Raw genomic sequence first — 21594 nt, forward strand, 5'->3', positions numbered from 1 at the left:
GGGCTGCAGCTTCCTGCCTCACAGGCAAGGACTGCACCTGGCAGACAGTGAGCTCCTGCTCTGCTGGGATTGAGCTACCTGGAAAATCCTTTGGTTCCTTCCTCCCTCAACTGAGCCCTAACCAGGATGCTCCTAAATCCCCTCTGGGGCTCTCAACTGAGCTGCATCTTCTGAGGTAGCTGGCCTGAGATTTGAACCTGAGTTTTAAGACGTCAATGGAAAAATTAATTGGCAAATACATTATATTCAAGTAACCAGAGATGCCTCAATTCAATTAAAAAACAGGATTCTGAAACCATTCAGTGACTTCCCTCCATGAACATCCTCACACGAAAGGTTGTCTCCTCTGGGAGGTGAACCTGGTGAACACTGCATTTTAAGTACTTATGCAATAAGCTGTGGGCGCTTCTACCTGTTCCCCTCCTTAACTGCCATGTGCCTGGCTGCTCCTCCAGAGAAGAGCCACAAGGCTGGGCAGGCGCAGGCAAGGACCCTGGCTCTTCTGGCGGTGCCTGGCTCCTCTCAAGCCCAGGAATGAGTCTGGGGCTGCATGTGGCTTCTCTCCCCTTGCTCTTGGACTCTCCTGGGCATGTTGGGTCCATGGTAGGTTCCCTGCCTGGGCTAAGGGTTATGGCACATGCCTCCACCAAGAGGGTCTGTACCTGCCCTCCCCCAGGAGCCACGGCAGCAGTTGCTGGTGCCCGGCCTCTGCCCACTCTGGGCATTGTGCTGTGGCCATCTGCTCTTTACTGTAACGAGTATGAGGCTCTAGGGTCAAGCCTGGAGATGCTCACCTTGAAAGAACCTGATGCCCAGGCCAGCCTTGCACAGGCTTTTCCTGCTGACCCCATTCAGAGATCAGAACAAAGGCCCGAGCCAGGCAGTCATTGGAGTGGGCTTCTCAAGTGCTCAGGGATGGAGAGAAGAAAAGACAACCTTGTGTGTGGTAGCCTGCCCAGCTGATGCATGTCCAGCAATACAGCAAAACCCTCTTCCAAAGGACTTTGCACTTTCAAGCAATTTGTGGGTCCAAGCCTGTCCCTGAAAACAAACCTATGGGGTTGAATTCACTTGTTCACAGAGAACCTCCAGAGCTGAATGAGTCAGAGTTGTCTGAAGACAGAATATGCTGCCTCAGGAGGTACTAAGCTCCCTGTCAGAGGAGGAATTCAGGCAAAAGATGAGTGATCACCTGGCAAGGGAGTTAGATGGATGAGGGCCTGTGGGGCTGGAGCACTGTCTTTGGAGTCTGGCAGACCTGGCTCCTAATGCTGGCTCTGTCATTTTCTAGCTGTGAGACCCTGGGCAACTAACTTAACCTCTCTAAGCCTCGGTGTCATCATAGTACCCCTCATGGTTGCTGCAGGGTTTAACTAAGATAACACATGTAAAGCACTTAGCACAGTGCTGAGTGCTGGGAAGTAATAAGCAGACGTGCACTGCTGTCATTATCATCTTTGTTATTGGTGTTATAGTTACTTAATTTCCTCCCTCCCTCCCTTCCTCCCTCCCTCCCTTCCTTCCTTCCTTCCTTCCTTCCGTGCCTGTACCTACTTAACACACGGCACCCTGCTAGGCTCCTTGGGGATACAGAGATAAATCAGAACTGACTGAGCCTTGGGCGAGTGCACAGCCTGGGAGGGGAGAGGGCATGGACACAGGTGACAAATGCAAGGTGCATGGTTGTGGCTCCCTACCCGCAGATAAAGCACCAGGAAGTTTTAGAGAAGGGAGAAATGTTTCCAGTAGGGGCAATCCAAGATGGATTTGCGAAAGATGCTGTGTTTGAGACAGTGCCTCAGGGGAAAGCCCTCTTTGGCCATGTCCCCATGCCCAAGTGAAGACCCTGAGATGTGAATGGGCAGGTCTGGGGTTCCTCTGGGTTAGGACAGAGGATGGGGGAAAAATGGAACAGGAAATGGGAAGAATGGCAGGGTGGGACTGTGAAGTACTCAGATGACAAGCTCCACACTTCCACCCAACCCTACTGGAACTCCTGTGACTCCTGTCGAGAGAGGGACACAAACAAAACTGCGCCCAAGCCAGAGGGGGGACAGCGATGACCGTCAGCCTGTCCCAGGTGGGTGGTAATGGGATCAGTGTGAGGGACAAAGTCACATCCAGTGAGGGGCAGATTTCATCTCTGCCACTGACAAGTGGGCAGACTTGGGGCAATTCACCTTGCTGAGCACCGGCAACCGTTTGAGGCTGTTGATAGGCATCAAGATAGGCAGGGACAGGACAGGGGCTCCTGCCCAAAGCCTGGTGACTGGAACCAACAGCTGCAGCAGCTGTTGGCAGGGAAGATCCTTGCCCAGAATAGTCACAGCGAGGTGAGTATGGGTGGATGGCAGCCATGGCATGCTCTACATGCCCACATTTAATGTGGCACAGATGACCTGGAGGTCAGAGATGGAGAGAACACTCAGCTCCTTATTGGGGCCAGAAGCTAAAGAGGCACGAACAAGGAGCAGGGGACAGAGAGGCAGGACCCCAGCCAGAAAGCTGGGTATGCAATCTTGGGGGTTCAAAGCCAGGGCTATAGCTGTAGCTGACGGCAGATTGGGTCATCACTCTGCATTTATTCAAGGTGTTTCCAGTGGCCCAGAGAGAGGTTGTAGCAGGAAGAAGCATCAATCTATCAGTTTCTTGGTGGAGATTTGATCTTTTGGATCTTTTGAGTGGTTGATTCACCCCTCAGAAAAGAGCCTTTGGTGCCATAGAAACCTCAGACTCAAGGTGGGGAGAGAAAGAAACTACTTACTACACAGCAGGATTGATCTTGTCATCATTACCCTTATTGCATCCTAGTAACTACTCTATGGGTAAGCAAATGTAAAAAGCTCAAGGTCACCTTAACAAAGGGCAGAGCCAGGTTTCAAATCAAGGTCTGGCTGGCCCCAGAGCCCAAGATTTCTCCTCTGCACTGTGTGTCTCACCACAGACAAAGGCCTAGACCTAGGAAGACAGTGATCAGCAGATGGCCGGCCTGCACTGGGCTTTTGTAGCACTGCTGCAGCACGCCTCTGTGTGGCCCTAAAGCAGGGTGGCCCACATGTACGTTCATAAAGAACCACAGCCTGGCCAGGTACAGAGACTCACAAGGATCCCAGCATTTTGGGAGGCTAAGATGAGAGGATCGCTTGAGCCAGCCTGGGCCACAAAGCAAGACCCTGTCGCTACAAAAAAATAATTTTAAAAAATTAGCTGGGTGAGGTGGTGTGCACCTGTGGTCCCTGCTACTCAGGAGGCTGAGGCAGGAGGATCACTTGAGCCCAGGAGTTTGAGGCTGCAGTTAGTTATGATGGCACCACTATAACCCAGCCTGGGTGACAGAGTGTGACTCTGTCTCTAAACAAAAAAAGAACTACAACTACACATCCATGCAGACGCACACACAGCAGGACACGTGTGTGCCAGGTCTCAGCTTACTGACCAGGCTGGCCTTGTGGAGATGGCTCTCCTCTCCAGTCACTGCTCTCCACTGTCCTGCTGACACTGTCTTCCCTGCGCCTTTAGGAAGTCCTCCTGTGTATTATAGTCACTGCATTCCCTCCCACCTCCACTGCGGGCCAGGCTTTCATGCATGGATTTGCAGGGCAGGGCAGGCTCTGGGAGCACTACTGCCTCTCCACTTTCAGGGCCTGACCCTCAGGTGTTGAGGGCAGAGGGGGAAGGGGGCAGGGAAAAGCTCTGCAGGGTTTCCTCTGCACCCCTCAATGTGGCAGCAGCTCTGGCTCCCCCAGGACCCCTCCACTCTGCCACTGGCTGCACACTCCATAATGTGTGGCTGAGGTCCCTGCCCAGCAGACAGCCTCCTGGGTGGGGAACCAGTAAGGTGCTGGGCCCATGTGACCCACCCAGCGGGACACACACACACACACACCCGTGCCACGTTAAATGTGGGCACGCTGAGCATTGTGGCCGGCCCACTCCTAGTATCCTCCCTACTTTCTTCTCTCCCTGTTCTATAGTCATGGAGGCTGGGCCCATGGGATGGAGAGGCCTCTTTTCCCATCTAGCAGGACCCCAGTTTTTGCTGGTGATTCTCTGGAAGGACCCCCAACCAAGCTGAGGTTCTCTCTTGCTGATTCCTTATCCAGTCTTCTGTGAGAGACCAGAAGTGTCTCTCACAGGGCACTAGAGGGAAGTTGTCTAGCAGGGCACTAGAGGGAAGTTGCAGAGACCTGAGGGTGGGCTCTGGCCCTGTTGTGCACCTCTCTTTAGAAAAAAGAGACTTACTTCTTTGTCCTCTGTTTTGGCTCTAGTCACTGCTCTCTGGACAATAAGAAAGTCCCTCTCCACATTGTGTCACACACAGATATAAAGTGGAAAATTAAAGACCTAGGATGCTTTGTTGCACCAATGGTGGCTTACAGAAGTCAGGAAACTTCTCTGGAATACTGGCCCTAAATGACTCTGGATGGGTGCACCTTACTTAATACCAAGGCAGTCCCTGTAGTCCAGGATCCAGGATGCAGTCAAAAGCCTGTCCTGTTCTTCCTTCTCTTTTCTACAGCAAATGTGATCTGCTGACTGACCCAGGTCCAGTCACATACACACATATCATGTATACATACCACACACAAACACACATACAAATACAACCCTGCACATACAAATACATACATACATTCCCACAGAACCTCCCCCGACACACACACAGACGCTTACATGCATGTGCCGGCCTACCAGTCCTCAGCGTCACTCCCAAAGGGTATAGGGTTGCTGCTCTGCCCTCTGGGGCTCACACTGAGGTCAGGGTGCTAGCCAAGGGAAGGGTCTTTGTTTTTCATTCAATAGTTGTGCCTACCCTGGGTTCAAAATGCAAATGTGTTTTCTTCCAATAGGCAAGAAGAAAAATAGTGATTGCAGAGACCTCAAAAATGACAGCAGAACAAAGAGCAATTCCTGAAGTGGCAAGGGAGAAAAACCTAAAGCCGAGTCTCACTTGACTCGCATTAGCTACAGAGGCCTCATTGCCAAATCAGTCCAGCAAACCACCCAGGAACAAAGGGGCCAAGGAATCCATAAAATCATCGAGCTGGAGAGCCCCTGGAAAGGGGAGCCCTTACTGCTCCAGCACACAACGCCCTACACACATGGTTGCTTCCATATCACTTCTGTTGGCTCCAGGGTACGAGCACTCTGCAAATGCTAGCCACTATCAGCAATCTGCAGAAAAGCCACTTCTAGCCGCTCTGTTCAGTCACAAGCCAGTGCACTCTTAGCCCAGATCCCTGGCCATACATGGGACAGAGAGGGAGGCCTGGGACCCCACAGCAGGGCAGGGACAGGCTGGCAGGGAAGCTGCGAGGCATGTTTTGGCACCTGTTCACGGGCAGATCTCCCTCCTCTCTGGCCTATGTGTGCTCAGCTATAAGATGTGAGGCTGCACTGAAAGTTTGCCAGGGAAGTTTGCACTGTTCTAGCAAGGATGCCTTTGCCTCCGTGGTTTCCTCAGCTGTAGCTCCACTCTCTTGTGGATGATGGATGAAGGCCAGAACCCCCCTTCCTGGCTTCTGAGAGAGGCACCAGAGAACACACAGTGTTGCAAACTTTCCTGGGCCTTAAGGGCTTACCACATTGAAGCGAGAAGAACGCCGGCTATTTCCCTCATCCAAAGGGTCAGGGTTGGAAGAGTCTGCAGAGACCCCTTCAATTCCTTTGCTTTTCTGAGGGTGGGACTGGGTTGGGTCAGACCTTGCCAAGGGAGCTGGGTGCAAGCTCTGGGGCTGTGGGCCTTGCTGCTCCCCACTCAGTCCCCAGGGCTGGGCACAATACTCAGCCTGGCTCAGGGCGGAGATTGTGTTGTATAAGCGATCCGATAAATTAATCTACAGCATTGTGCTCACTGGAGCTATTGCAGGGCTGCTCAGAAAGACAGACACCATCTTTCCAAAATGAGCACTCCACCATTCAAAGTGCATACCACCCCAAGCCCAGGGTTGATAAGCTAGGGCCTAGATATACCTGGCTTGACCCTTTTCTTCCATAGTGCTGAGGTCCTGGGGGAACTGGTTCCTGACTGCTGGAGTGCCTGCAACCAGGTCACCATGGATGCCTGACCATCTGCTTTGGCAGCTCTCTCACGTGAAGGACTTGAGGTAGGAAGGGAAGAAGGATGGGGGAGGCTACAACCCAAGATGGCCAACAGCTGCTGCATAGGCACACAGACGTCTCATCCCTTCCAAAGTTTCTCCACCCACGTTAAGAATTTAAGTTTAGCACTATTCTTCCCACTTTACTCAAAACAACAGAAACCCACCAGTTGTTCAGTGCCTTCCACACATGAAGTCGGTCAGTGTGTTATTTATACATTGGCTCCTTTATTCCCACATTACAGGAACCCTGCAGGGTAAGAAGCCATCCCCATTTCACAGATGACGAGACCGAGGCTGACAGAGGTGAAATTGCCTCCCTAGTGTCCTACAGCTCGTGAGTGGTAAGGCCAGAGGCTGCACTCTAAGCTCTTCACACTCTAGTTTATCACCACAGCTTGCATCACCTGGCGGAGGTAAGTGTCACCTGCCTTCACTGGCTGAGAAGTTGGCAGAGCAAGAACATGTGTCCAGGCCCAATCCCAGGCCTCCGCAAACCTGGTTGCATCCCTACATGAAACCAAAAGCCATGAGGGACACCTGTGAAGGTGGCTGGGAAGAAGGAACTAAGGGTGAACTAGCTTGAAGTTTTGGCCTCCTTACAACCAGGCTGCCAGCTCCTACATCCCCTGCCCTTGGCTCCCTTCCCGCTCAACTCAGCCCTGGGAAAGTCAACACACATTTGTCACCCTGACAGCACAATAATGAGAGGAAACCAGGGCCTGGAGTAGGAACAGACAGGGCACACAATGCCCTGCACAGCAGGGCTGCCAAGCAGAGGCTGCCTCCCACCCAGTGCATAGTCACTTCCCGCCTGTGTTCTAGGGTCAACCAGCTGCCCTTTAAAGGCAGGCCTTCAGGCTGTGGCAGGGACCTAGGGAGTCTGTGATGTCTTTCCAAAGAGGTCTATCAAAATGTACTCCTAGGTTGTTGCCAGGAAACCAAACAACAGTGGGACAGGTGTCCCTCAACCCCAACTGCCTGCCCTGTTTATCCGGACCCAGCTCGGGCATCACTCCTAAGAAAAAGACGAAGGGGTGTGCTGGCTTGGACATTTCAAACTCGATTCATCTTAAAGCCATTAAGGCCTATTTGGTCAAGTGACAGGGAACTGAGGTCTTGGCACAGACGGGTGAGCCTGGGTCTGGACGAATGCATTCCTAGGCCCAGTTTCTCCCTCCGACAGCACTAGCATTCTCACTCTCCCTGACCTCCCTGAATCTCAGGCCGGGAAGTCAGTGCAGGTACCTGGCCCATGAGTTACCTGCAGAAGCTAGCAAAGAAGTATGTGAAGTTGCTCTGGCTTCTGCCTGATGTTTGGAAAGTCAGCTCTGAGGCTATGTGAAGAAGCAGCCAACTGTCCCCTGGGACTCCTATCCCAGCCAAATGAGGATTGTCACGTCAAGCCTGTCACTGTTTTTTCGCTTGAGCTGGAGATGCTGCTGTGAAGCAGAGGCCCTGACGGGCAAGGGGCTGTGGAAGCATCATGCTTGCTGCTGCAAATGCATGACATGAGCCAGAAACCTAACCAGCCGGAAGGAGCATCCACTGAAAGCACATTATCTGTGCTCAGAGCACCCTGCCCTGCACTGGGCCTGGGGAAAGCGCCCCACACGCACCTGTTAAAGAGGTTATTGCGGCGAACCATCCGCAGAAAGCCAGTGGGGTCAGTGACCGAGTTGAGTTTGTTGTTCATCTCTTCAAATTGCTGGTCCATGATGTCTCCCGCTTCACTCTCTGTCTCACTGCTGGCACAGGCCCTGCAGGAAAAATTGCAGAAAAAGCCAATCAGAGAAAGGAAGCGTTGAGCTATGGAAGTCAGCTCTGAGGTCTTGTGCCATTCTGTCACCAAACGAACCTCTAGTACTGTTGTCTCCATCCTCAGTGTCCCTGAGGCCCTCTTCCTGAACTTCTTTTGTCCACTGCTTCTCAAGATGAACTCTGGTTGGTTGTTTATGGGCTGTCACCCCCCACTCTGCTGTGAACTGTCTACAGGCAGGAGCTGTGTCTGAATAAGAACTGTATTCCCAGCACCTAGCATATATATGACAGACTAGATGAGGTGCTGTCTGTGATGGGCTGGTCAGGCACTCTTCCCAGGGTACAGCTGAGGCAAGTGCAGCTGTGAGGCAGTCCTCCCTGCACAAGCTGCAGTCCAGTCCATTCCAGAAACAGTAACTAAATACCTACATTGTGTTGGGTACTGTCCTAGGCAAGGGGGACATGCAGCCTAAAATGGCATTTTCCAGATGAGGAGACAAACATGCTGACAAGTGGCTGAAATGCTAGCAGGGCAGGCACTGCTGGAAACACAAACTTGAGAACTGCCGCTGATTTGGCCCATTTTCCAAGCTCAGCATGAGGAGGTGACCATTTTTGAATTAATAAATTCATACTTCCCCTATGACAGACTTTAACAGAACATCTCACAATGTGTTTTAAGTAAACAGAAATACCCAGGAGTACCTTGATTCATCAGCATGATTAAAAAGGCAAAAGGCTTATTAAATGTAAAAGCCATGCACTGTGCCCTGATGAGACACGGACAGCCAGGCCGGGGCAAATGTCTGTGGGAGTGCCGCCAGCCTGCAGCCATCTTCCTCCACGCCACACCATGCCTCCCAACCAACTGAGGCTCACAAAGGCACATCTCTATGTTGAGCCCTCACCTATCCTAGGCATCAGGACCACATTCAGACTTTGCGGAGATGCTTACTGATACCTTGCCCCCAGATAACTCTAAGCCCACAGGAAAACTACTTTCAGACCTTCCTGCTAAGGACCGGTATGAAGAAGTGGAGGGCACCAGGGCACTGCAGGCAGCAGACAGAGTTGCAAGCCCCTCATGTGCTAGGCAGGTGGGACTCTGGAAAGGGGCAGACCTCCTGTCGCTGAGAGGAATAAGGCTTGGTGCATAGAGATTTGGGTTTAGGACAAACATGACCCACTTGAAATGGCCAAGCTGGCGACACCTGTGACAGAGAAGGGAAATAAGCCCCTCATTCTGGGGGCCAAATGAGACATGGCATGTAAAGCTGCTATGCAAACTTGAATGCTCTATGTGAACACCAACCCTCGTGTGATGGCTAAATTTATGTCAACGTGACTGGGCTGCAGGGTGCCCAGATATTTGGTTAAACATTATCTGGGGTGTGTTTGTGAGGGTATTTCTAGATGAGATTACCATTTAAGCTGGTAGACTTAGTAAAGTAGACTGCCCTCCCCATCGTGAGTGGGTCTCATCTGCTTATCCATTGAAGGCCTGGATAGAGCAAAAAAGTAGAGAAAGAGAAAATCTGCTCTTTCTGCACTGTCACCAACCTAAGGCATCAATCTTTTGCCTTCAGGCTTGGACTTGAACTGAAACTTACACTACTGGCTTTCCTGGGTCTCCAGCTTGCTGTGGCAGATCCTAGGGCTTCTCAGCCTCCATAACCACATGAACCAATTCCTTATAATAAGTTTCCTTTATCTCTTTATAAAAATAAATAAATAAATATACAAGCACATCCTATTTATATCTACTTAGTGTATATATATGTGTATATATATAGTGTGCATGTGTGTGTCTGTGTGTGTATATAGTGTGTATATATCTCTTTTATTGGTTCTGTTTCTTTGGAAAACCCAGATAAAAACATCTAGTAATTATCTCAGAACCACATTGATGACTGGTAAAGTCCTGGCTATTAGTCTGCTTTTCTTTCCAGCCTTCACAGTCTGGAAACGGCTCTTTCAACACAGCGCGGTACCTGGCATGCAGCAGGTATGCAATAGGGAATTGCTGAATGAATGAATGACGTATGCTGGAGAGAATTTTATAATGTGCAAAGTATTTTTACACAGATTTAATTTTATCTCTATGAAAACTCTGTGAGGTAGCTCTTATTATCTGTATCTTATATCTAAGGTGACAGAGGTTTGGAGAAGCCAAGGAACTGGGCTAAAGAGTATTAGGTGGTAGAGCTGGGTCTGAGTCCAGCTCAGATCTGTGGCACTCACTGACCTCCCTCCCCCTCCCCCTAAGGCTCTAAGCTTCTCACAGACTCTATGCTTCTCTCCTGGGGTTTGACTTCAACAGGCAGGGGCTGAATACAGGAATTAGGATAAACCAGGAAACTTCTAGCCTCGAAACAAATCACCAAGCTCCCATCATGCTGGAGAGGTTTTATACTCCTCTCACTGCCTCATGGACGTCAGCTGAACAGGCAAGCAGGTGAAGGCTTGAAAGGCTCCTTTGGGAGCTGAAGGCCCTTCACGGAGACCTTGGTAAATATTACTCAACAAGCTCCTCTGTCCAGGGACACATTTATCACCTGAATGCAACTGCCTGCTTGGAGCTGAGAAATCGGCTTGTCATTCAGTGCTTTGCAAAAGGGAGAAGAATTGCCTGGGATCGGTATCAGCCTCCATTATCTTGCAGCTCTGTTCTTACTATCAGCCACAGACTGAGCCCTCAGTACCTCCTGCTTAATGGGGTTGTTTCCTATTTCCTGACCCTTCAAAGTATTAACACTGAAGGGAAAAACAAACAGGCGATGTCATAGATAAAAGAATCTCCCATTTACAAAACAAGCCTCATATCTGTATAGTAGGAGTCCCTAGTGCCTTGCCACCAGTCCTCACAGCACACTCACTCTCCTGCACCCATTTCTCTGAGTGACTTTCTAGAGATGGCACATCTGGTCACCATAGGCCCTGATTCAATTCACATTGCTTCAACAATGATTACCGGGTAGGACCCATGTGTAAGAACTACAGGGGCTAAACAGATGAGGGTCACATTATAGCAGCCTTCAAGGCGCTTACTATCTGGTATGATTAGTATCCTTTAGTTCTTCCTTCTTACTAGCCAATCCCTTTTACTCCAGTCTCTATTAGATTTAACAATTCTTTATCTTAAACTATCTCTGTTCAAATTATTGTGTGGTTTCTTATTCTTGTTTTGATACTGACTGATACATACTGTATGTTAAATTAAAAAACAAAATAAATCCTGCTATTCCCAAATCCTGGGAGGAAGTCACGAAAGTAAGATAAGCTTTGGTGCCCCTCACTCATTCATGTGGTCATTAGGCTGACCAACCCTCAGAAACTCACTGTGCAACCAGTACATCCCAGACACTCAGCTGGGGCTGAGATTACTCAAAGGAGGAACACTTCTGCCCTGAGAAGCTGCTAGACAGGCACACTAATCTCTGCAACATGAAAAATAAATTATTACATAGTAGTACATGTATGTATATAGAAAGACTGAATGAACAATCAGTACAGGATGAGCAGGGCAGACAGCAATAAAAGAAAGAGAGGAGAAGGGAATGAAATATGAGAATGTGAATAAACAAACAGTGGCTGCGCAGAAAGAGCCCCTAAAGCATTTAGTCTCATGGCCTGATTTTAGCCACTGCTCTGATGGCCATGATCTGAAACAGAGAAGAAACAATAGAGACACATTGGCTTTGCAGACAAAACTGGTGGTCATAGCTCAGCAGCGGATAACTCGAGGGAGAGAGGGCCTATGAGCCGAGTGGCAAGGCAGGAAGAGTGGAAAAGGAGGGCACTCCTGGCCCACCAGCTGCTCAGCACTGGCAAGCTAGGGAGGCACCAAAAGCTAAGATTCCGCCTGTCTTTTCTTCCCAGTCTGCTTACGTTCCACTCCTGTCTACCCAGCTCTGGACCCTTGGCCCTGCCTACCTGTCTTGCCCTCCAGACTTGGCCACACGATCAATTTCTCCTTCCCTCGTGGTTCTCTGGGCCTGAGAATTCTGGCTCAGACGTCCTTCATGGGCCCTTTCTACTCCTGGACTCTGGAGGGTAAAAGAGGACTCTGTTCTTTTTCCAGGGGCCTGACTTGGCACTTGCCCATCAGCCAAAGTCCTGGCTGGACCCCGCCCTAGTCTTCTGCCGGAGTTAGGTAGAAGGTTGAGGTCTGGATTATTACGGTCATGGAGAACAGTGAGGGCAAAAGGTCAAAGTCAGTACAAGCTGGCCTAAGCAGAGAGCAGCAAGGTATACCTCCTGGCGAGGGCTGAGAGGGGAGGTGGAGAGAGGGAGCAGTCCAGAGGCAGGCAGTAGCTGCTTCATGGTACCCACCTGCCCTGCCAGCATCTGTTCCAGGGACCCTGTGAGAAGCCCAGATCCTGCCTGCTCTGGGGAATATAAATCATGCCGTCACCAGAGGCAGGTTCCAAAATGCTGTTCATATGCAGCTTTCCCCAGAGAGATGGAAATGGCTCATGAATCAAGCACCTCGGAGCTGTGCCAGAGCTCATCCTGTTCTTGGGGACAGGGCTTGGCAAGAGGCTCCAGATAGGATTTTCATTTGCAAGCATGGCCACCTGATCTCTCCAAGAACATACTTGCTCTCTGTCATTCCCCTGACAGTTGCAACTGAAGCTCCACAAGGCATACTTTTATTTATGCCTCAACATTCTTTTACTAACTCATTCTGTCTCCATTCCCCACCCCCCACTCCAGGCTTCTTGTGCTCTGATAACCAGTTACTTGCCAAAGACCAACCAATTGTGACCCTGAAGCTGAAAACGACAGGCGAGAAACTCCATCTTCAGTTTCTTGTGCACAGGGCAGTGAGATAGCTCCTACACCGCTGGCCCCACGCCCGGCGGGAGCAGATCAAATGCAGCAAAACGCTCCTTCTTTCAAAGCAAGGATCTTTTTGCAATTAAAACTTCAGAAAGCAAGAGTTAGTGAATTTGCAGCCACTGCCTATAATCATTTTGTGCCTTCTGATTCTGAAAGGCCAGGTCTAACTGTGCCAGCACCCTATGTTGGGGATTCACAACCAGGAAGCAGAGGGTATCTTTGGGATCTGAAAAGGTACACAGATGACAATACCATGGGCACTTACTAGGTTTTGCATGGGCCGGTCTGCCAATAGCTGAAAAGGCGCACCCATTTTTCCCAGTAGCCACTTAGCAAGAGTGCCAGAAAATGAAGACATGAGACTTTGGGAACTCTAGATTTCTGAGACCTTTGAAACTTTCCCGTGTGACTTACTTACCAGTTTCTGTCTATTTTTTCTTACTGACAATTAGTAAACTTTTAAGATGAAAAGAGCCTGGGCTAAAGAAAAAAAGCAGGGGTTGCAATCTTAGTCTCTGATAAAACAGACTTTAAACCAAAAAAGATCAAAAGAGACAAAAAAGGCCACTCCATAAATGGTAAAGGTATCAAGTCAACAAGAAGACCTCACTCTCCTAAACATATATGCACCCAATACAGGAGCATCCAGATTCATACAGCAAGTACTTAGAGACCTACAAAGAGACTTAGACTCCCACTGTCAATAATAATGGGAGACTTTAACACCCCTCTGTCAATATTAGATAGATCAACGGGACAGAAGGTTAACAAGGATATCCAGGACATGAACTCAGCTCTGGACCAAGTGGACCTAAAAGACATCTACGGAACTCTCTACCCCAAATCAACAGAATATACATTCTTCTGAGTGCCACATTGCACTTATTCTAAAATTGAATAATAAAATAAAATTGATTTACTACAAAATCGGTAGTAAAACACTCCTCAGCAAATGCAAAAGAACAGAAATCACAACAAACTGTCTCTCACACCACAGCGCAATCAAATTAGAACTCAGAATTAAGAAACTCACTCAAAACCGGACAACTACATGGAAACTGAACAACCTGCTCCTGAATGACTACTGGATACATAACAAAATGAAGGCAGAAATAAAGATGTTCTTTGAAACCAATGAGAACAAAGACACAACATACCAGAATCTCTGGGACACATTTAAAGCAGTGTAGAGGGAAATTTATAGCACTAAATGCCCACAAGAGAAAGCAGGAGAGATCTAAAATTGACACCCTAACATCACAATTGAAAGAACTAGCGAAGCAAGAGCAAACGCATTAGAAAGCTAGCGGAAGGGAAGAAATAACTAAGATCAGAGCAGAACTGAAGGAGATAGACACACAAAAAACCCTTCAAAAAATCAATGAATCCAGGTGCTGGTTTTTTGAAAAGATCAACAAAATTCATAGACCGCTAGCAAGACTAATAAAGAAGAAAAGAGAGAAGAATCAAATAGACGCAATAAAAAAATGATAAAGGGGATATCACCACCGATCCCACAGAAATACAAACAACCATCAGAGAATACTATAAACACCTCTACGCAAATAAACTAGAAAATCTAGAAGAAATGGATAAATTCCTTGACACATACACCCTCCCAAGACTAAACCAGGAAGAAGTTCAATCTCTGAAATAGACCAATAACAGGCTCTGAAATTGAGGCAATAATTAATAGCTTACCAACCAAAAAAAGTCCAGGACCAGATGGATTCACAGCCAAATTCTACCAGAGGTACAAGGAGGAGCTGGTACCATTACTTCTGAAACTATTCCAATCAACAGAAAAAGAAGGAATCCTCCCTAACCCATTTTATGCGGCCAGCATCATCCTGATACCAAAGTCTGGCAGAGAAACAACAAAAAAAGAGAATTTTAGACCAATATCCCTGATGAACATTGATGCAAAAATCCTCAATAAAATACTGGCAAACCGAATCCAGCAACACATCAAAAAGCTTATCCACCATGATCAAGTGGGCTTCATCCCTGGGATGCAAGGCTGGTTCAACATACACAAATCAATAAATGTAATCCAGCATATAAACAGAACCAAAAACAAAAACCACATGATTATCTCAATAGATGCAGAAAAGGCCTTCGACAAAATTCAACAACCCTTCATGCTAAAAACTCTCAATAAATTAGGTATTGATGGGACGTATCTCAAAATAATAAGAGCTATTTATGACAAACCCACAGCCAATATCATACTGAATGGGCAACAACTGGAAGCATTCCCTTTGAAAACTGGCACAAGACAGGGATGCCCTCTCTCACCACTCCTATTCAACATAGTGTTGGAAGTTCTGGCCAGGGAAATCAGGCAGGAGAAGGAAATAAAGGGCATTCGATTAGGAAAAGAGGAAGTCAAATTGTCCGTTTGCAGATGACATGATTGTATATCTAGAAAACCCCATCGTCTCAGCCCAAAATCTCCTTAAGCTGATAAGCAACTTCAGCAAAGTCTCAGGATACAAAATCTATGTGCAAAAATCACAAGCATTCTTACACACCAATAACAGACAAACAGAGAACCAAATCATGAGTGAACTCCCATTCACAATTGCTTCAAAGAGAATAAAATACCTAGGAATCCAACTTACAAGGGATGTGAACAACCTCTTCAAGGAGAACTACAAACCACTGCTCAACAAAATAAAAGAGGATAAAAACAAATGGAAGAACATTCCATGCTCATGGATAGGAACAATCAACATCATGAAAATGGCCATACTGCCCAAGGTAATTTATAGATTCAATGCCATCCCCATCAAGCTACCAATGACTTTCTTCACAGAATTGGAAAAAACTACTTTAAAGTTCATATGGAACCAAAAAAGAGCCCGCATTGCCAAGTCAATCCTAAGCCAGAAGAACAAAGCTGGAGGCATCAAGCTACCTGACCTCAAACTATACTACAAGGCTACAGTAACCAAAACAGCATGGTACTGGAACCAAAACAGAGATATAGACCAATGGAACAGAACAGAGCCCTCAGAAATAATGCCGCATATCTACAACTATCTGATCTTTGACAAATCTGACAAAAACAAGAAATGGGGAAAGGATTCCCTGTTTAGTAAATGGTGCTGAGAAAACTGGCTAGCCATCTGTAGAAAGCTGAAACTGGACCCCTTCCTTACACTTTATACAAAAATTAATTCAAGATGGATTAAAGACTTAAATGTTAGACCTAAAACCATAAAAACCCTAGAAGAAATACTAGGCAATACCATTCAGGACATAGGCATGGGCAAGGACTTCATGTCTAACACACCAAAAGCAATGGCAACAAAAGTCAAAATTGACAAATGAGATCTAATTAAACTAAAGAACTTCTGCACAGCAAAAGAAACTACCATCAGAGTGAACAGGCAACCTACAGAATGGGAGAAAATTTTTGCAATCTACTCCTCTGACAAAGGGCTAATATCCAGAATCTACAATGAACTCAAACAAATTTACAAGAAAATAACAAACAACCCCATCAAAAAGTGGCCAAAGGATACAAACAGACACTTCTCCAAAGAAGACATTTATGCAGCCAAAAGACACATGAAAAAATGCTCATCATCACTGGCCATCAGAGAAATGCAAATCAAAACCACAATGAGATACCATCTCACACCAGTTAGAACGGTGATCATTAAAAAGTCAAGAAACAACAGGTGCTGGAGAGGATGTGGAGATATAGGAACACTTTTACACTGTTGGTGGGACTGTAAACTAGTTCAACCATTGTGGAAGTCAGTGTGGCGATTTCTCAGGGATCTAGAACTAGAAATACCATTTGACCCAGCCATCCCATTACTGGGTATATACCCAAAGGATTATAAAACATGCTGCTATAAAGACACATGCACATGTATGTTTATTGCAGCACTATTCACAATAGCAAAGACTTGGAACCAACCCAAATGTCCAACAATGATAGACTGGATTAAGAAAATGTGGCACATATACGCCATGGAATACTATGCAGCCATAAAAAATGATGAGTTCATGTCCTTTGTAGGCACATGGATAAAATGCTGGAAACCATCATTCTCAGCAAACTACTGCAAGGACAAAAAACCAAACACCACATGTTTTCACTCATAGGTGGGAATTGAACAATGAAAACAGTTGGACACAGGAAGGGGAACATCACACCCTGGGGCCTGTTGTTGGATGGGGGGAGGTGGGAGGGATAGCATTAGGAGATATACCTAATGTAAATGAGGAGTTAATGGGTGCAGCACACCAACATGGCACATGTATACATATGTAACAAACCTGCACGTTGTGCACATGTACCCTAAAACTTAAAGTATTAAAAAAAAAAAGAAAACTAGAGAAGGAAGAGCAAACAAATTCAAAAGCTAGCAGAAGGGAAGAAATAACTAAGATCAGAGCAGAACTGAAGGAGATAGAGACACAAAAAACCCTTCAAAAAAAATCAATGAATCCAGGAGCTTTTTTTAAAAGATCAACAAAATTGATAGACCGCTAGCAAGACTAATAAAGAAGAAAAGAGAGAAGAATGAAATAGACGCGATAAAAAATGATAAAAGGGATATCACCACCGATCCCACAGAAATATCAACTACCATCAGAGAATACTATAAACACCTCTATGCAAATAAACTAGAAAATCTAGAAGAAATGGATAAATTCCTTGACACATACACTCTCCCAAGACTAAACCAGGAAAAAATTGAATCCCTGAATAGACCAATAACAGGTTCTGAAATTGAGGCAATAACCAATAGCCTACCAAACAAAAAAAGTCCAGGACCAGACAGATTCACAGGCGAATTCTACCAGAGGTTCAAAGAAGAGTTGGTACCATTCCTTCCAAAACTATTTCAATCAACAGAAAAAGAGGGAATCCTCCCTAACTCATTTTATGAGGTTAGCATCATCCTGATACCAAAGCCTGGCAGAAACACAACAAAAAAAGAGAATTTTAGGCCAATATCCCTGACGAACATCGATGCAAAAATCCTCAATAAAATACTGGCAAACCAAATCCAGCAGCGCATAAAAAAGCTTATCCACCACAATAAAGTTGGCTTCATCCCTGGGATGCAGGGCGGGTTCAACGTAGGCAAATCAATAAATGTAATCTATTACATAAATAGAACCAATGACAAAAACCACATGATTACCTCAATAGATGCAGGAAAGGCCTTTGACAAAATTCAACAGCCCTTCATGCTAAAAACTCTCAATAAACTAGGTATTGATGGAATGTATATCAAAATAATAAGAGCTATTTATGACAAACCCACAGCCAATACCATACCGAATGGGCAAAAACTGGAAGCATTCCCTTTGAAACCCGGCACAAGAAAACGATGCCCTCTGTCACCACTCCTATTCAACATAGTGTTGGAAGATCTGGCTGGGGCAATCAGGGAAAAGAAAGAAATAAAGGGTATTCAATTAGGAAAAGAAGAAGTTAAATTGTCTCTGTTTGCAGATGACATGATTGTATATTTAGAAAACCCCACTGTCTCAGCCCAAAATTTCCTTAAGCTGATAAGCAACTTCAGCAAAGTCTTAGGATACAAAATCAATGTGCAAAAATCACAAGCATTTCTCTACACCAATAATACACAAAGAGCCAAATCTTGAGTGAACTCCCATTCACAATTACTATAAAGAGAATAAAATACGTAGAAATCCAACTTACAAGGGATGTGAAGGACCTCTTCAGGGAAAACTACAAACCACTGCTCAACAAAATAAAAGAGGATAAAAACAAATGTTAGAACATTCCATGCTCATGGATAGGAAGAATCAATATCGTGAAAGTGGCCATACTGCCCAAGGTAATTTATAGATTCAATGCTATCCCCATCAAGCTACCAATGACTTTCTTCACAGAATTGGAAAAAACTACTTTAAAGTTCATATGGAACCAAAAAAGAGCCTGCATTGCCAAGACAATCCTAAGCAAAAAGAACAAAGCTGGAGTCATCAAGCTACCTGACTTCAAACTATACTACAAGGCTACAGTAACCAAAACAGCATGGTACTGGTACCAAAACAGAGATATAGACCAATGGAACAGAACAGAAGCCTCAGAAATAACACCACACATCTACAACCATCTGATCTTTGGCAAACCTGACAAAAACAAGAAATGGGGAAAGGATTCCCTATTTAATAAATGATGCTGGGAAAACTGGCTAGCCATATGTAGAAAACTGAAACTGGATCCCTTCCTTACACCATATACAAAAATTAACTCAAGATGGATTAAAGACTTAAATGTAAGATGTAACACCATGAAAACCCTAGAAGAAAACCTAGGCAATACCATTCAGGACAGAGGAATGGGCAAAGACTTCATGACTAAAACACCAAAAGCAATTTCAACAAAAGCCAAAATTGACAAATGGGATCTAATTAAACTAAAGAGCTTCTGCACAGCAAAAGAAACTATCACCAGAGTGAACAGGTAACCTATAGAATGGGAGAAAATCTTTGCAATCTACACATCTGACAAAGGGCTAATATCCAGAATCTACAATGAACTCCAACAAATTTACAAGAAAAAAAAACAACCCCATTGAAAAGTGGGCAAAAGATATGAACAGACACTTCTTAAAAGAAAACATTTATGTAGCCAACAGCCATATGAAAAAATGCTCATCATCACTGGCCATCAGAGAAATGCAAATCAAAACCACAATGAGATACCATCTCACACCAGTTAGAATGGTGATCATTAAAAAGTCAAGAAACAACAGGTGCTGGAGAGGATGTGGAGAAATAGGAATGCTTTTACACTGTTGGTGGGAGTGTAAATTAGTTCAACCATTGTGGAAGACAGTGTGGCAATTCCTCAAGGATCTAGAACTAGAAATACCATTTGACCCAGTGATCCCATTATTGGGTATATACCCAAAGGATTATAAATCATGCTACTATAAAGATACATGCAAATGTATTTTTATTGCAGCACTATTCACAGTAGCAAAAACTTGGAACCAACCCAAATGTCCAACAATGATAGACTGGATTAAGAAAATGTGGCACATATACACCATGGAATACTATGTAGACATAAAAAAAGGATGAGTTCATATCCTTTGCAGGGACTTGGATGAAGCTGGAAACCATCATTCTAAGCAAACTATCACAAGGACAAAAAACCAAACACCACACATTTTCACTCATAGGTTGGAGTTGAACAATGAGAACACATGGACACAGGGCAGGGAACATCATACACTGGGGCCTGTCAGGGGGTGGGGGACTGGGGGAGGGAGAGCATTAGGAGAAATACCTAATGTAAATGATGAGTTGATGGGTGCAGCAAACCAACATGGTTGTATACCTATGTAACAAACCTGCACGTTGTGCACATGTACCCTAGAACTTAAATTAAAAAAAAAAAAAAAGAAAAGAGCCTGGGCTTCCTTTTAGGGATAGCAAAGAAAGGCTGGGAGACATCCTACTCCATGGGCTGCCTCACATAGGAGAAGAACCCAAGAAACAGAGAAGCAATGAGAGTCTTTAAATCAGGAATACAAGCTACACGTTGGGGATGAGGAGAAGGGGCAGTGTAGTAGACAGCTTTGGAGCAAGCTCTGACCATAAACATTCTACTTCTAGAAATTGCCTCCCTGGGCCAGGCACGGTGGCTCATGCCTGTAATCCCAACCCTTTGGGAGGCCAAGGCAGGTGGATCACGAGGTCAGGAGTTCAAGACCAGCCTGGCCAAAATGGTAAAACCCTGTCTGTACTAAAAATACAAAAATTAGCCAGGCGTGTTGGTGGGAGCCTGTAATCCCAGCTACTCGGGAGGCTGAGGCAGAGAACTGCTTGAACCTGGGAGGCAGAGGTTGCAGTGAGCCAAGATCATGCCACTGCACTCCAGCCTGCGTAACAGAGTGAGACTCCGCCTCAAAAAAAAAAAAAAAAAAAGAAAAGAAAAGAAATTGCCTCCCCGATTCACAGGGTCACATATGGTGACCATCCTTCCTGCACTGGTGATTGTATCAGACGTGTATTACTGCCCTAAGCTAGGCCTATCAGATTCCTTTCCCCAAAATTTGTGCACTGGAATTCAGGGGAGCTGAATGTAACTTCCTGTGGCTAGTTCTATACGCTGTGGGTGAGCGCAGGAGCCATCCAGTGTGGCTATTTTCCCACTCTGGGATAGGAGCAGAGAGCAGTTTGCACCTCCAGCTGCAAACTGGAGGTCTGCAGCGGGAGGTGCCAAATGAAGCAGCTGAGCAGTGATGAGAACCAGACTGCCTCCCACAGCCCAGGGGTTCCCACAGCTTTCCTTTAGTGTTCCAAGTTTGCCCTTGGATGTCATGGGACTCCTCACCCATATAACCTGATTAGAAATCCCCCTCTTTGGATTAAGCCAGGTTTGTGGAGGACTGTTGTTGGGAGAGAGGATGGGCAGGGTGGAGATGCGTCCTCAGGGACCTGTGTGTCCTTACTGCCCAAAGCCACGGCTGTCTAATTGCTCTGGCATCATTCAAACTTATGGGCACGTTGGAGAGTCCGTGGGTAGAGAGAGTATGAGCTGCACACCAGAGCAAGATGTGCTAGAACGATCCATGACGGCAAAGACAAGTGAAAGCCATTCTTCTCAGAAAATTCCTCCCAGTTGGCCCAATATCATGCCAGAGAAAATGTGGTACTGCCAGCACAGTCTCTGAAGTCAGATCCACTGGTTCAAACCCACTGTAGGGGCTAGCAGTGGGGGCCCTTCCAGCATTTGCTGTTGACACTGCCCAGAGCTAAGAAGTTTCTCATCAGAAGGTCAGTCCCTATCATACATTCACTGGTCTCTCTGGAAATGCTTATATTTGAATGAGGCTAGATTTAATTCCTTTCTTTTCTTGTACATCACTTTAGA

General features: G+C 46.2%; 1 protein-coding gene across 4 annotated transcripts in view; it reads right to left on the reverse strand.

Moving 5' to 3' along the window:
- The window catches only part of TTC28 (tetratricopeptide repeat domain 28), a 740175-nt gene that overhangs the window by 44542 nt on the left and 674039 nt on the right, over positions 1–21594 (reverse strand). For all 4 annotated transcript variants that reach the window (XM_054470478.2, XM_054470479.2, XM_054470481.2 and 1 more), the window contains one exon: positions 7721–7861. In XM_054470478.2, the coding sequence (XP_054326453.2) occupies positions 7721–7861 (141 nt within the window). The remainder of the gene's footprint in view (positions 1–7720; positions 7862–21594) is intronic.

This window comes from Pongo pygmaeus, chromosome 23, assembly GCF_028885625.2.
Source record: "Pongo pygmaeus isolate AG05252 chromosome 23, NHGRI_mPonPyg2-v2.0_pri, whole genome shotgun sequence".
Taxonomy (NCBI): domain Eukaryota; kingdom Metazoa; phylum Chordata; class Mammalia; order Primates; family Hominidae; genus Pongo; species Pongo pygmaeus.